The following is a 16,662-nucleotide window of genomic DNA, read 5'->3' on the forward strand; positions in this document are numbered from 1 at the left end:
TACTAACCAATTAATGCAGTTTTGAATAAATTTAATAATCAGCATTCAATGGGAAAGGTACGTTTGGAAACAATCGACAAAAACGGAATTATCGTCACTTACGATCCACGAAAAGGATTTACCTTCAATGAAGTTACGGACGACGATTCGGTCCTCTACGAGTGCAGATTTAGTAGAGGTCTCGCACGATTTAAAGTTCACATCCTGATGGACGTGAATCGTACGTACATTCAATTTCTAATTTAGATCTTCGACCATGAGCTGCTAATTGTGTGCGAAATCGCGTTTACTTATTACGACATGCACTTAGCTACAATTAGTTGCTAATGGTTTGAAATGTTTTTACAGATAGAGAACGTAAGTTACGACCCAAAAATTGGATATACAGTGCCCACAGATGATTTGTCGGGCCATATCCTCTACACTTGTACATTCAGTAAAGATGAAAAGAGTTTTGATTTGGAGGTAGTTGTATACGTAGAACGTAAGTAAAGTGGTGTCGGTTAGTGTTTTTGTTCTTTTCGACATCTTTTTGCTATGGTGTTTGATCGTCTGCTGTACACCATTTCCTACAACTTCTTGTGGTGGTAACTAACGCTTCCTGTATTGTCATACTTTTAGCTTAATGTAGTTTATCTTACGCACTATTGAAACTGTTCTGCTGCACTGCATACCATATCTTTAACTGTGGCAGTACACTTATAAACTATCGTTGCTTAGTGGAAATGGAGAGCTTAAAAATCTATATTTTTCTCGGGAAGGTTGTGGCTGTGGAGTTTATTTACAATGAAAATGGCTTCTCTGCAGTCAGAGCTGGGCAATATCCGATTTTGTAAATACTTTTTTCTACAACTGTCGTCAAAAAACTTGTCATTTTCTGACGAATTTCGAAGCGCGAACTACTAGATTTTTAAACGGTTAATTAATAAGTAAGGTTGCCCTTGACAACGTGCGCGAAATCGGCAACAGTGAAAAAAAGTATTTCGCGCACGTGACAAAGTTGAACTTAAACAGCAAATTTAATTAACAAACGGTTCAGTTGTAGAAAAAATATTGTATATAACGCTGGCGCGAAGTTATTTCGCCTCGTCAAAATACCTTCAGTCTCAATGCGCGAAATTGAACTTCGCGCTCTTGTTATACAGGGTGTATCATCAATATTGCGAAAAAATTCAGGGTGAGATTCCTTGCATAAAACTAAGAATAAAAGTTCATATAAACATGTTTCCTAAAACGCCTCGTTTCCGAGATACAGGGTGTTGAATATTATGCAATTGAAAATAAAACTTTTTTGTTTCCTCTGCATCATCACTTGTCGGATCACTCTATCGAGAGTGCCATTGACTTTTTATATGAAAGTCGTTACTTTACAGCGATTTGACAGTTGTTAGGTTTCTTTTTCAAAATGAATTACGAAAATAGTGAAATGTGCGATATGCATTTTTGTTACATGTTTATGATGAACTTTTATTCTTATTTTTATGCAAGGATTCTCACCCTGAATTTTTTCGCAATATTAATGATACACCCTGTATAAATAACTATTTAGTATTCAAATCCTTTAAAGTATTCAAATACTTTGTAATTAAATACTTTTATGGAAGCAGTATTTGTATTTGTAACTCAAATACTTTCACAAATATTTAGTTTTCGAATACTTCGCAAAGTATTTGGATACTTCGTAAAGTATTCGAATACTTCGCAAGGTATTTGAATACTTTGAGAAGTATTCGAATACTTCGCATAGTATTTGAATACTTAAACTTCCTTTTTTACCAAAAATCGACTGCACCAAAATTTCTCGGGAAAACACTTTTTATTATTAATTTTGGTGCGTAGAATCCAAAACAATTCGTACTTTTTCGATCAGACATCTCAATCAAAAGTTATAGACTAGAAACCAATTTAGAAAGAAAATTCAAAGGGCTGTAACTTTTGAACTAGTAGCCCAATCTTGGAACTGTTTGAAATTATGGATTCTACAGGCCTCATTCTATACGAAAATTTTTTTCCGGGTCGATCTGAGACAATTTTTTTTTCGGGCCTCAAAAAAAGGCAGTGTATAACCTTCTTTTTTAACAAAAATGGACTGCACCAAAATTTCTCGGGAAAACACTTTTTCTAATTAATTTTGGTGCGTAGAATCCAAAACAATTTGTACTTTTTCGATAGACTTCTAAATCAAAATTTATAGACCAGAAAACAATTTCGAAAGAAAATTCAAAGGGCTGTAACTTTTGAACTAGTAGCCCAATCTTGGAACTGTTTGAAATTATGGATTCTACAGGCCACGTTCTATAAGAAAATTTTTTTTCCGGGTCGATCTGAGACAATTTTTTTTGAGGCCCGAAAAAAAAGGCAGTGTAACCTTCCTTTTTACCAAAAATCGACTGCACCAAAATTTCTCGGGAAAACACTTTTTCTTATTAATTTTGGTGCGTAGAATCCAAAACAATTCGTACTTTTTCGATCAGACTTCTCAAGCAAAAGTTATAGACCAGAAACCAATTTCGAAAGAAAATTCAAAGGGCTGTAACTTTTGAACTAGTAGCCCAATCTTGGAACTGTTTGAAATTATGGATTCTACAGGCCTCATTCTATACGAAAATATTTTTCCGGGTCGATCTGAGACAATTTTTTTTTCGGGCCTCAAAAAAAGGCAGTGTATAACCTTCTTTTTTAACAAAAATGGACTGCACCAAAATTTCTCGGGAAAACACTTTTTCTAATTAATTTTGGTGCGTAGAATCCAAAACAATTCGTACTTTTTCGATCAGAGTTCTCAATCAAAAGTTATAGACTAGAAACCAATTTCGAAAGAAAATTCAAAGGGCTGTAACTTTTGAACTAGTAGCCTAATCTTGGAACTGTTTGAAAAAGGAAGTACTTTTAAGTTATTCAAATATTTGAGAACAATTTAGATATGTTTAGGGAAAGTTTCCATTGTCACAAAATCAAATATAAAAATCCGATACAACTGAATACCGAACGATCCTGGAGTGAAACTTTTTGACTCGATAATCTACGTAACTTAAAAACAATAGGGACCTTTCTTATATCCTTAAGACCATGTGTACCAATTTTTAAAGCGATCGCAGGTTTCTAAACAAACTATCATGCACACGGACAAACGGATGGTCAAAAATGGATCTGTTCCAAAATCGCTAGGATTAATTTCAGAAAGGCGTACCTACGTATCATGTGCACGACGCTTTGAAAACTGGTACACATATTCTTAAGGATGTAACTGATATAAGAAAGGTCCTGGTAGGTACCTCGTATATAACAATATAATAATAATAATACGCATTTGCTCCCCTTAAATTTGTATATAACAATAGAAATATAAAAAAGCTAACCCCATACAAAGTATAACTTGATTTTTTAAGTAGTATTAAGACTTTTATCTAGTATACTATTTTAAATTTTAAAGTATATTTGAATACTTTTTACTGTATTCGAATACTTTTCAAAGTAAGTGAAATACTTTTCAAAGTATTCGAATACTTTTTATAGTATTCGAATACATTCTAGAGTATTTGAATACTTATTTTTTAAAGTACTTGGATACTTTACAATGTATTCTGTATCTAGAATTCGCTTGTGCTGGACATAAAAGTATTTAGTATTCAAATACCTTTGATTTGTGTAAAGTATTTACTATTTAGTATTCAAATACTTTTTATTCTTAAGTATTTTGCCCAGCTCTGTCTACAGTGTTGCATCAATATAACCACAAATAAAAAGTGATAAGGATAAGTGAATTAAAAACACCTTCGATTTCCGCAACCTTCCCACGTGCACATTATAAACTCTGATAAAGCAACCGTTTCCAAAAAAAATGTTTGTAGTTTCACTGCGTTATTTTCAAAAAAACCCATTCTTTCATCGCATGAAATTAACCTTACATTTTCCAATAGTGTTGACGTACTCAATTGCGAAACCCTACCTGGAGGAGTTAAGCGGAGGCCACACGGTCGTAGGCGAAAAACTGACACTAAAATGTACATTGAAAGTCACTGTGCGATCCTCAATGGAATGGGTTACCCCTGACAGAAATGGGATAAGGGTACAATTAAGAAAAATGTAACCTTAGTCTACATGCATGTTTCAGAGCGGACGCATATCAGTTAGTAAATCAATTGCCGATTCAAATGAAAAGTACCATCAAATACTGACCATTGAGAAAACTAAACCGATTGATCAAGGCGAATACACTTGCATAGTTAAAGATCCAAATCATGTCAATAATAATACGAGATATGTTAGAATTTTTGGTAGGTCAAATGATATTTTTCCAAAATTTACCTTTTACTTTAGACAAAGCTGAACATTTCATCAATTTAACTGAAGAAAATGGCGTCTATGAAATTTCGGTCAGTGCAGGCGAGCCAAGTATTCAATGGAGCATTAACGTCGAGGCCCATCCTTCCCCGAAGCTCGTATGGTAAGTTCGCACACTCACGATTCCAAAGTTTATTCTTAAAACGCAGGCTTGATAACCACAACACCGAAATACAGGCGGGGTGGGCCGATAACGGAAACAACAAAAAGTACGAGGTGCGAACCGAAAACCACGAAGCGTTTTTAAAAATTTTCGACATTACGATTTTCGATCGGGGCACCTACCAACTGAAAGCAATCAATGATTATGAAGAGAAAACCCTCAATTTATTCTTGAATGTCACAGGTAAACCGTGAATTAGTCTTCACGATTTGTAACACTTACCATTTCAGATAAACCAACCGTGCACATCGAAACCGACAGTTTCCATGTCATCAACCAGCAAAGTATCATCAAATGTAAAGTTGCGGCGTATCCCGACCCCTCGATTTATTGGTACTACCGAAACTGCTTGGATAACTCTTGCCAATTTGAACCAGTAATTCACCCCACCGCACATTTCCCATTTAAATTCAATCGCTATTTCAGAGGAAAGCCACTGGGACCGACACGCAAGGGTTACTGAAAACCTCCTTCCTAAATTTGACCTCGGATCAGTCCGGTTTTGTGATGTGCACAGCCAACAATTCTATGGGCTCGGACCGTTCCATCATGGGCCATTTTCTCACAGATGTCGATAACGGTTTCGGAATTTGGGGTTTCGACGAAGAAACGAAAGAAATTCACAATGAGATTCCTCTTTACCCCATCGCTCGAGGGGAGACTATCACCATGTATTGCGCCGCATCAAGATATAACTACACGGAACAGCTCAAGTGGTACAAAAACAACGGATCGCACTTCAATCCAATTGAAGAGAATGACCGTAAGTTTCCGATCGACAAATGAATTCAAGTCATGTCTTTACATTCACAGATTTTAAAATTGAGAAAAGCTCGACGGAGTTCTCGAACAAACTAACGCTCACCATACACCAAATTGGTTTCGATGATTCCGGTAACTATACATGTCAGGTTAAAGAAAAGTTTATCACAGATTCGCCGAAGACTCAGGACATGTACCATTATGATAACATCACGTTATCTATCAAAGGTAAAAGCATCTTTGTATAATACTTTGAAAGTCCTCCCATCTGCAGCGCTTACAGTAGTTGGATTGGACGTTCCAGCTTCAGTTCTACCTATAAAACCTTGTCCAAACCGCACGAATTTCTGAACTAGCCTGGTATTCATTTGTTCACTCAACAGTTTTAATTTGGTTTCTTCGTTCTTTGTTTCCACATATTAATTCCGTTTTCAGTAGTTCTAAATAAAAAATGATTCGGTGTTAAGGAAAGCAAAGATCTTCTGGATCTTCAGAGACTTACCTCAACAGCATTGTATAAATAATTGTCTTCTCTACTTAAGTTTTTTTGCGGTGATGTATTTACTAAAATTCCTTTATTGTTCTTTCTGTTTAATTTGCCTTAAAAATTGGATTTTCTTGTTCCTGAATTGCTTACTTGTAAACAATGAAACACAAAATAACCGTAAAGTTTTTTGATAAATTTACAACATAAATTAAGTGGTTCCAATATATACTTCCCATTTCTGCAAATAACTCCAAATTAACTAAAACGATCTACGTGGCCACGGTTTCTGTGAAATACCTAGCGTAAATACGAAATAAGAACAAAATATAAATATGTAGGATATATTTTCATGCACAATTTACATAATTACAATGAATCCATGAATTTGGAAACTTTGTTTACTGAACTTTTAACAAATTTCTTAAAACAGAATCCAATCCAATTTTAAGAGGTTCGACATCTAATACAAGAGTTAACAGTTGTTCTTTACCAATCAAATTACTTTAGATATTACCTTTGTTGGAGCTATAATCTATTATTAATTATGACAATAGTCCTTAAACAGATTCAACTATTTAATTGGACATAAATAAAATAGATAGCACTGTACCTTCTAAAACAAATATCCTTGTAGATAAAAGTCTGTGAATCAGAAAAAACACGGAACATTACATTGACAACGATACGCAAAATTAATCAGTAGATGCGTATTCGGAATCTTCCGACGAGAAACGTCTTTAGTTATAGAAATTTTGACCCTCGTTCTTCATTGGCTTACTTTAAGTGTTTAAGGATGAGCTTTTGTTTATCATGCAACCCAAAAATATGTTTTTTTATAATAATTTGAACGTTAACATATTTTCTACTAGATCCATCATCGCCCCTAATTACTGACACGAATCTCAACGGTTCCACGTTTACAATCGCACTCCCTGACGAGTTCCGACTATGGTGCTTTGCCGTCGGCATACCTAAACCCACAATAACCTGGTACTTGGTAAGTACCTCGCTGTGTTTTAAAAAATGCGTTGACTCCCTTTTCAGAATGGGGAGGAGATCGTTGAAAGGAACACGAAAAGTAGAATTACGTTCTTCCAAAACGACCACGTGCTTCAAATTCCGTTCACTCAGGTGGAGGACGAGGGCGAGTACACCTGTCGCGCCAAAAATAAAATTGGGGTTGCAGAAAAGAGGATATCGCTGCAGTTTAATAGTACGTCCCGAAGGTAATTTAATTACGCTAATTAAATCCGTTTGCAGATAAACCGACGGCTAATCTAATTTTCGTGTACGTTATTGTTGGGATTATATTCTCCTGCCTGGTGGTGTGCATTTACACCTGCCTCAGGTACAGGAAGGAGAAGGTATGCCAGTTGGCCATGAGAGCTGAGAGTGAATGCATTGTATTTTTAGAAACTAAGAAGGGAGTTGAAGAGAGCTGGTCTGGCAAATTTCGAGAATGGTGCGTTGGAAAGCCTAAACCCTGAGTTGGGTATAGACGATCAAGCTGAGCTATTGCCCTATGACAAAAAGTATGAGTTCCCCAGAGAAAAGCTAAAGTTAGGTAAACAACTGGGGTCGGGCGCTTTTGGCGTTGTCATGAAAGCCGAGGCAACCGGAATCGTTGAAGGGGAGGAAGTAACCGCAGTTGCAGTAAAGATGGTCAAGAGAAATGCGGACTACACGTACATTAAAGCGCTCGCTTCAGAGTTAAAAATCATGGTTCACTTGGGGAAGCATTTAAACGTCGTTAATTTGCTAGGAGCGTGCACTAAGAACGTTGCCAAGCGTATGTGGTAGACTTTCAGTAATCGAATAATATTTTTATATTTACAGGAGAGCTATTGGTCATTGTTGAATTTTGCCGCTTTGGCAACCTCCACAATTACCTTCTTCGCCACCGCAACAGTTTTGTGAATCAAATTGATAGCAAGACTGGAAAAATTGACTACACTTACGGCTCTGAGCTACTAGAACGCTCTTTTTCGGTTTCTAGTAACAAAAGCTGGTAGGTACATGCGCAATGCGTTTAGTGGAGTAAATACCAATCAGTGCTCATTTACTCTCTTTTGCATGATTATTTCTTCTTAAATTCTATAGTAACTCTCCTAATGTGAAGTATGCTGCATTAACGTTTTCACACAGTGACAACAATCCCTTACCAAGAGATATGGTTGATTATCGAGGAAACTGCAACTATAGTGGAAATACTGCAGTTACGGACACGACCATGGTTTCAATGACACCCACTGGTGGTAAGTTACCCCTATCGTCTCCGACTTGACTCACAATCGATCTGCAGGAGAAGACTGCTTAATGACCGGTAGTAACAGTAACAGTTCACAACCCGAATGGCGATCGAATTACCGCGGTGACTACAAAGGGACGGTCAAGCCGATCTGCACCAAGGATCTGATAACCTGGGCGTTCCAAGTGGCCCGCGGTATGGAATATCTCGCGTCACGAAAGGTGGGCGTTACGGTTCGGTGGACAAATAATCAATAAAGTTTACAGGTGCTTCATGGTGATTTAGCAGCCAGAAATATTCTGCTGGCGGAGAATAATATTGTCAAAATTTGTGATTTTGGACTAGCCAAGAGTATGTACAAAAGTGATAATTACAAAAAGAAAGGGGATGTAAGTATGCACTATTTGCAAACAATGACTTTAACCATCGCTACTAGGGACCATTGCCGGTGAAGTGGATGGCTGTGGAATCCATACGCGACCGTGTCTTCTCGACGCAGTCCGATATATGGTCTTATGGTATCGTGCTGTGGGAGTTTTTCTCATTAGCTCGAACTCCCTACCCTGGCATGGAGGCGAACGAAATTTTCTACCAGAAATTGGCGGATGGTTATAGAATGGACCAACCTGAGTATGCCACCGATGAAATGTAAGTTGCTTCTCACTCATTTTGTACAATCTGATTCTAAAACGTTCCAGATACAAAATGATGTGCGACTGTTGGCACCCAAAACCCATTGCTAGACCGACGTTTACAAAGTTATCCGAAAAAATTGGCCTAATGCTCGAAGATAGCGTCAGACAGGTAAGATCAAACCGGGTTTTAATAGCCGATTCATTGATCGTTTGTAGCATTATGTCGACCTAAACGACCCTTATTTGGTAATGAACACTCAACGCATCGAAGCGGGTCACAGTGACTATTTGGCAATGTTGAGTCCACCAGATTTTGAGCACCTCTCCTCCCCTCACCATTACGTTAATGATGACGTACACCTCAACGGAAACATTCCTGGTATGGACACACCTGGATACTTATGCATGAAACCTTCCAGCATATTCAGCCCCCGCGAGCAGTGTGATACAGTTTTCAATTTTGACGTGGACAATAGTAATAGAAAACATAAAAATAGTGACACTGAACTAGCGTTGGGCACCGAACTGTTACCGATGCTTCATACTCAGAACGAATCAGACTGTGAATTAAGTCCCTGTGTCAAAACGCCCACAAGTTTTTCAAATCCGTCTTATCATATGCCCCCCATTATTATGGAAAAGACTGATGAAGATATTGTGAAAACCGCGGACAATTACGTCAACATGCCACAAAACAAAAATGCCATGAAAAATGAAAAAAATCTTAAAGAATGCATTAGTGCCACAAATGAAAAGGATGCGAATCACTACGTTAATAACAATACCCGGGATTGGGAACGAGTGCAGGTTTAATGTGCGTCTAGAGGGTCTGTGTATTACAAGTGCATTTGGTTGTAATTTAATGAGGACCCGTTGATGAGCATGAAAAGCACGACACTCATTTATGAGTATTATCAGAACAGTACACAAATATTTAGTGCAACAATAAGAGTACCTGAAATTGCACGTAAGGACAACATATCCAAACAATATTATATATTGTGCCATATATCATCTCAATATTTAGTCATTAGACATAATTGTGTGTATGAAATAGTGCTTGTAAGCTAGTTCTGTGATGAATACCCGACATTATGTTCGATATGCTCTGCGAAGAGATTGTGCAGAGTACATTTAACTATGTCAAAGCGCCTTTTTATGTACTTTCATTAGGTAAACCTATTTAATACGACTAAATCAATGAACATATGAAACAAATGACCGAATCGGAAATCAATGGCCCCAAGAAGATATTGCTGATCAGCTTTATCACAAAATGATTGAGCAAAGGAAAACAATACTGAAGATCTCTATTATGTATATAAGGATAAAGTACGAAATTAGATTAAGGGAATATAATCGTGTTTTTATTTATATATTTTATGTATATAAAACCAATATATGACGCAAAATGTGATTTTCATGTTGAAAATTACTCAAATTTTTCATTTTCGCACACCCTAGGGACCACGTACAAAGTCTATAAAGGTCTTTTTCTTATACATTTTGACTTGTAGAAACCAATATATCCCGAATTTTCAAGAATTGGGCGCCTACATTAAAAGTTATAAACAAGAGACCATTTAAATTTCTAAAAAAAAATAAAACGTATTTTCGGGCGAAAAAATACATGCCCGAAATTGACCGGGAAAAAACAATAGTTGTTCTCTTATGATGACAGCGATGCTGTTGGAACGCGTTCGATATTTTAAATTTTATTATAATTACCTTGTGGTCTATTGGTGTTTTTGTTTTACTTTTGCAAGTTCAATAGCCACAAGTAGTTCCAGTGCTTCCAACATAAATGCCTTGAATTTAATAGTTATTCAATGATAAATGTGTGTGGGATACGCGCTAATTTGGAAAAGTAGTCATTGAAAAGGATATCGTTCTGACATCTAACGTACGTTTACGAACTGAACGCTTTTTGTCGTTACTAAGTACACGAAAGTAAATTACCACTTGTAGGTAAATAGTAGATTTCTTTTACAAATCGCAGGGAGGGTGCGAGATTTGTAGGAAGTACCCTATTGGTAATAATGGGCCCTGCATTTATACACTACATCAAAACGCGTAATTCTTTTGATTTACGTCAGATATCCACACGATGCATTTAATTTCATTTTTGCTAGGTAAAAATGGCATTGCCATTCCATACTACTTCCATATTCTTCTTGAGATTAATTTATTTACTATTACCTGCTGCCCATTTGGCATAACTCGTGGCGCAAACAAAGTGTGTAATTTATAAGTACACAGTACGATGCTTATTGCTCCACAGTATGTACCTTTGATTCAAAGGTATGTACCTACGTTATACCATTGTATTTAAATACAATTGGTTATACAAACCACACTGTAATATTTGAAATTACCTAGAATGGTCGGAAAGGTATATCCAGAAGGCTTACAAATGCTAATATAAGATTTTCGAGTCTTTTAGATGATCTCCGTTCCTTTCAACAGGATCTTGAGATGATCTTAGTGTTAAACGTGCCAGAATTTCAAGCAACAAGCTGATAACAAAGAGTAACCTTTGCTGATAGGTAATAGTAGAGAAACAAACCAAGTGGACGAGCTTTGGTCATAGAATAGATGAGTACTGAGGTAGGTAGCTGGAGATGTCATAGATGTAGAAACAAGGATAGCTAGAAAATAATGGGCCCCTAAAAAAAAGATTATTTAAAAACATTTTAAGAAATTCCGGTGTTATTGTCTAGCTAAAGCATTCACCTTTCACAGGAACATTCGACCCCTTCATCATCTTCACTCAGAATTCAGATATCGTGGAAGGAAATCAAGCGGTTTCGGGCAACGGAACAGGTGTACTGTCCAGCCTGAAGGGCGACGAATTGAACTAAAATATTTTCAAGATTCACTTCCTCAAATACCGAAGGTGGCCATCAACTTTGTTATTTTAAAAAGGAACATTCTACATTTTCCGATTTCGATCGATCGTCGAATTTGGAATACAACGATACCCCATAATTGACCCTTTGCTCCAAGGGGTTCGTCAATATAGATTCACGTCATTCACGTTTGCATGTCAAAAATTGAATTTGCAGGGGTTATTTTAAAAATTTATTAATCGAAAACGGTAAGATATAGGTATTGTAAAACAGTTTTCACGACTTTATTAAGGAAAGATCGAATTTTCTTATGGTATGCGTGTAACCGTCTAGAAAAATGAGACTACGTCATTTTTAAAAAGCTTTAAACCTTTAAATTTTTAAATTTCCGAAACCATTTTTTCTTCACTGTTGTTTCCCTTTTTCCGAGACCTTTAATTTGATACACAAATGGCAAAGGCTGCTTCAAACGGTTTCCGAGATATTCCATGTTTTAGTTACTGCTTGTAGTAAATTGATAAAAAAATTAAGTCGCTTGATGTTTGGTTTTATTATGATAACGTTTAAACGTCAAATTTTCGCTTTTTGAACAGTTTTGAAATTTTATTTCTGGTCAATAATGACTCGTTTGGGTTACATTAATGAAAATTTTTGAATTTAATATTATACACGGTGAATGTAATCGAATAGCAGCCAGGACTTGCCGTCTTTTTTCCGAAAGATACCCTGACAAGGCGCGACCCACAGAGGCCACAATTCGCCAATTACTACAAAATTGCAGGGATAACGGCATGCTTCAAACAAAAATAAAAAAGAAAGCCTGTGATAGACTCTGAAGAACAAGAAATAACTGCACAGGCTTATTTTACTGCAAATCCACCTGCAGCACCGAATGATATTCAAAGGGAAATTGTCACATCAGACACGAGTGTGCAAAGAATACTCAAAAAGTAGCATAAATGCCACTCATATTTGTTTTAAAAAATGCATTGCTTTTACGATGGCGATCATGAACGCAGAATTCAATGTTGTGAGCGAGCTCATAATGCGTGGGCAATTTCGGATTATCTGGAGCGAACCTTTAATGGTAACTGGATCGGTTATTTAGGCCCTTAGACATGGCCCGCACGTTCGCCCTAGACATTTCTTCTTTGAGGAAATATCAAAGATATGGTTTATGCTACACCACCAACAACAAAAGCTGATATGGAGATTGGAGAGACGAGTTAGAGATGCTTTCAACTCACAGAAATGTCATAAAAAGGCTAGAAACATGTTTAAACCAAGACGGAGGAATATTTGGACACATTTTAAAACGTCAAGTGTTACGGAAGCCTGGAGGGGCCAAAGGACAAAAAATATTAAGTCGATATTTCGACTTAGTATGTTGAAATTTCCACTTAGCATGTTGAAATATCAATTTAGCATGTTGAAATTTCGACTTCTTATGTTAAAATTTCAACTTTTTATGTTGAAATTTCAACTTTTTATGTGAAATTTCAACTTTTTATGTTGAAATTTCAACTTTTTATGTTGAAATTTCAACATAAAATGTTTCGACTTTTAATGGGTAGGTACGTGGGGGTAGACATACTTCGCAGTTGCTTACTGATCGTGCATGTGCTACCTACTAGTTTAGTGTTTCCTTAGTCAATAATGGAGAGTGTGGATGATTTGATACAGTTGTACTTTGCAAGTGGGCTAAATCAAATAGAAATTCGCTACTTTTTATCTAAAAACCACGGAATAACTATAAGCGAATGAAGTTTAAAGAGACATTTAAGCAGAATGCGTTTATTTCGAAGGAAAAGTTATACTCCTTTGGAAATATTGATACCGTTCCTAAACATACAAATTGGAACAAATGCTCAGTTGCATGCGGATATAAGTGGCTGCATTTGAAATGCATTCAAGCAGGACTAAATGTTACCCGTGAAACGGTAGGTACGTTTAGCCATAGGTCTTATTGATTCACAAGGAGTAGAACTCAGGCGTAAGAAAAGGTTAAGGCGACGCCAATATCAAAATCAGGGACCTAATTACTTATGGCACATGGACTCGTACGACAAATTAAAACCTTATGGCATTGCTATAAATGGGTGCATCGATGGTTTTTCCAGACATATTGTTTGGTTAAAAGCTGGCAGAACAAGTAGCGATCCAAAAGTCATTGCAGGATACTATATTTCAACAGTAACACGTCTTGGAGGTTGTCCGCGCCGAATTAGAGCTGATTTCGGAACCGAGAACGGAACAGTGGCTTCAATGCAAGCGCCTTATTTTATATATGGAACAAGTACAGCCAACCAAAGAATAGAGTCGTGGTGGTCCATATTAAGAAAACATCATGCTCAATTTTGGATCAACTTCTTTCAAATAGGAATTTATCTTTGATGGTAGTTTTCTCGACAAAAACTTGTGCCAATTTTGTTTTTTGGAAATAATACAGGTAAGGATATCGCTTAATTGTTAACCTATTCTCATTTGAAATAATATGAGTTTATTCACATTCCGTTAGATGTAACGAGTTGATAATAAACTGATTCTTATAGACTTGATCAAGCATAGAAAAATTCATGTAAATACTTACATTATAAACTCATTCTATAATATTCCTACTAATATCTACATCTACAATACCTAATATGAAATCGTTTTTATAGGATGAGTCTCGGGATGAGTTAGATGATGTCCCACTTGAATGGAATATTCATCGCATAAGACAATCCAGGAATAGTGTTGCACCTCACGGACGACCTGTACTAATGTTTGAATCACCCGAAATCTATAACACTCGCGATTTCAAAGTTCCCAGTAGCTGAAGTCAAGCGCATAGCATGTCAACGGGAGTGTAAAAATCTAGAGACAGTTTACGATGAGGACCTCGAGGAACTTTGCAAATTGATAATGGAAGAGAAAACTTTACCACCTCCTAAGGATCCTTATGACGCTTTAACTTTATATAAAATGTTGAAATCTGAAATTGGTGTGCTATTGGATTTGTAGTAGATGCCTTCTAATTTCATATAAATTTAGTATAGTTTGTTGTATAGGTATGTAGGATAGCTTACTCGTCCGCCATATTGGAGCCAATTTTAGCGCGAAAATAAAAATCACTATCACCTGCAATGGGAATAATTGTTACAAAAAAATATAATTCTGTTGTCATTGTTAGTCAATTAAAAATTGGCTCCAATATTGCGAATAAGTCAACTATCTATCCTTTACTTACATAGTAGCTATAGTTGGTTGCACATACCTACCTTTACCATGAAAATAAATAATTTCTAAATATTACACCAAGTCAGTTATTTTAGTGTATCTATGGAAGCACTTAATATAATACCTATGTTTATAGAACTACTTAAACGCCAAACAACTCTTGCATATACGTTGGCTATCTAGTGTAGTATGATCTTTGGGGTCATATAGGGTCGATAATTCATAAGCATAACAAAACCAACCAGCATACTTTATTAAGTGCTTGATTTCACCTAAGGTAATACAGGGTGATTCCTATAGTACCTGCCACCGTTTGGGAGCGTGTAGGTGGTGCGTAGGGGAGTATTTTGATATAGGACACTTGGGGTCGGAAATCTAAAATAAGGGTGCCAGAGCCAAATTTACCTTCTGGAATTTCGCGCCTGTAGGTAGGCAACCCAACCGGCCGGCGGTGCACACGGAGCGATCTCAGGCGGCGATGTGTGGCTGACACTTGATCAGAATTTTGTTTAAACCCACGAAATCCCGTCTGCAACGACGCGTATCAAGTGAATAAACACTATGGCAATAGTATAATAATAGTTGGCTAGATGTAGGAAGTGCATTGAGAACAACGGTGGCCACGTTGAACACTTGTAAACGTTATTGCTTTTGACTGTCGTTTTCCCTCCTTCCCTCCCATGTCGCTTCCTCGCGCTAACTCGCTCTGCATCGCTCCGCGCGAAACGTCGGTCGGTTGGGTTGCCTACATACAGGCGTGAAATTCCAGAAGATAAATTTGGTTCTGGCGCCCTTATTTTAGATTTCCGACCCCAAGTGTCCTATATCAAAATACTCCCCTAGGCACCCCCTATACGCTCCCAAACGGTGGCAGGTACTATGGGAATCACCCTGTATATCAACTTACATATTAGTAAAACTTATCAAACAACAGCTTAAATAAAAATATAAAAAGTAACCTTAAATAACAATTTTTGTTTAGGTAGCTGGTAGATGATACCATTATACCAATGAAACTTATGCAGAATCCATAGTCCACACATTGGATTTCAAAAGTGAGTTCAGTTCAGACCGAAAATCTATATAACATTCATATGTGTCAGGTAGGTCTATATTAAAACTACAAGTAAGTATGCCCAATCACTCTCCTACTAAAACCATTAAGGTTGTTAAAGCTTATGCTTATGCCATATTCAGTTAAAATATCAGAACCCGTACAAAATCTGATCAATGATTGCAATAATGAACCGTCGCATTCTTTAATATATTTTTTAAAATAGCATACCACTTGTTTTTGATTTTCGCTTATTTCTGAAGAAACTTTGAAAGTGTATTTTTTGCAGTTGGCGTATATGCCATGTAAATTTGGTTTAAATCAATATGACTTATCATATTTTGTAGTACTTGATACCAGCAGTCGATTACGTAAGTTGACTTTTGGATAATCTCTTTGTGGGATATATCCGATATAATGTCTTTTATGTTATTTTTTGTGGGATACCTTTTGCAACCAAAAGATTCAATGATTGAAACAAGTTCGTCTTCGTCAACATTTTCCCAATCTTTCAGTGCCACGGCCACAACTGCACTGTCTGGAGGACTTAAAAAATTTAAAATTTGGTCAACCAAATCACTTTTTATTTCGTGAAAAAAGCATATTTCTAAAAAAATTCGTGCAATTTTTACAGGAACGTAATTTTGGTCTTTGTAGCCTTTGTACAAAATTTTCGCCACCGCGATCCATTGTATCTCCTTAAAATCGTCTCTTAAAACCGGCACTTTCTGAGATTGTCCACACGTACATTTCTCATAAAAAGTGGCCCAAAATTCCGTATTATATTATATATTATATTATACGTAGTCGACATTTCAACTTACTAAGTCGAAATATCGACATACAAAGTCGAAATTTCAACATACAACGTCGAAATTTCAACATACAAAGTCGAAAT

At 36.6% G+C, this 16,662-nt stretch overlaps 1 protein-coding gene across 7 annotated transcripts in view; it reads left to right on the top strand.

Moving 5' to 3' along the window:
* LOC116167935 (vascular endothelial growth factor receptor 1-like) overlaps window positions 1–10,074 on the top strand; it is a 40,066-nt gene extending 29,992 nt beyond the window's left edge. For 2 of the 7 annotated variants that reach the window (XM_031483551.1, XM_031483555.1), the window contains 19 exons: window positions 43–220; window positions 3,921–4,069; window positions 4,115–4,277; window positions 4,321–4,447; window positions 4,494–4,690; window positions 4,738–4,883; window positions 4,934–5,270; window positions 5,321–5,497; window positions 6,626–6,753; window positions 6,801–6,969; window positions 7,017–7,120; window positions 7,170–7,545; window positions 7,593–7,764; window positions 7,857–8,011; window positions 8,059–8,225; window positions 8,271–8,393; window positions 8,441–8,652; window positions 8,703–8,808; window positions 8,856–10,074. In XM_031483551.1, the coding sequence (XP_031339411.1) occupies window positions 43–220; window positions 3,921–4,069; window positions 4,115–4,277; window positions 4,321–4,447; window positions 4,494–4,690; window positions 4,738–4,883; window positions 4,934–5,270; window positions 5,321–5,497; window positions 6,626–6,753; window positions 6,801–6,969; window positions 7,017–7,120; window positions 7,170–7,545; window positions 7,593–7,764; window positions 7,857–8,011; window positions 8,059–8,225; window positions 8,271–8,393; window positions 8,441–8,652; window positions 8,703–8,808; window positions 8,856–9,452 (3,783 nt within the window). In that variant the 3' untranslated portion in view covers window positions 9,453–10,074. Of the gene's footprint in view, window positions 1–42; window positions 221–348; window positions 485–3,920; window positions 4,070–4,114; window positions 4,278–4,320; window positions 4,448–4,493; window positions 4,691–4,737; window positions 4,884–4,933; window positions 5,271–5,320; window positions 5,498–6,625; window positions 6,754–6,800; window positions 6,970–7,016; window positions 7,121–7,169; window positions 7,546–7,592; window positions 7,765–7,856; window positions 8,012–8,058; window positions 8,226–8,270; window positions 8,394–8,440; window positions 8,653–8,702; window positions 8,809–8,855 lie in introns of those variants that run through there. The other 5 variants (XM_031483552.1, XM_031483554.1, XM_031483553.1 and 2 more) reach the window with 5 other exon arrangements.
* Window positions 10,075–16,662: the final 6,588 nt, after the last annotated feature.

The sequence above is a fragment of the Photinus pyralis genome, unplaced genomic scaffold, assembly GCF_008802855.1.
Source record: "Photinus pyralis isolate 1611_PpyrPB1 unplaced genomic scaffold, Ppyr1.3 Ppyr1.4_LG4, whole genome shotgun sequence".
Classification (NCBI taxonomy): Eukaryota; Metazoa; Arthropoda; class Insecta; order Coleoptera; family Lampyridae; genus Photinus; species Photinus pyralis.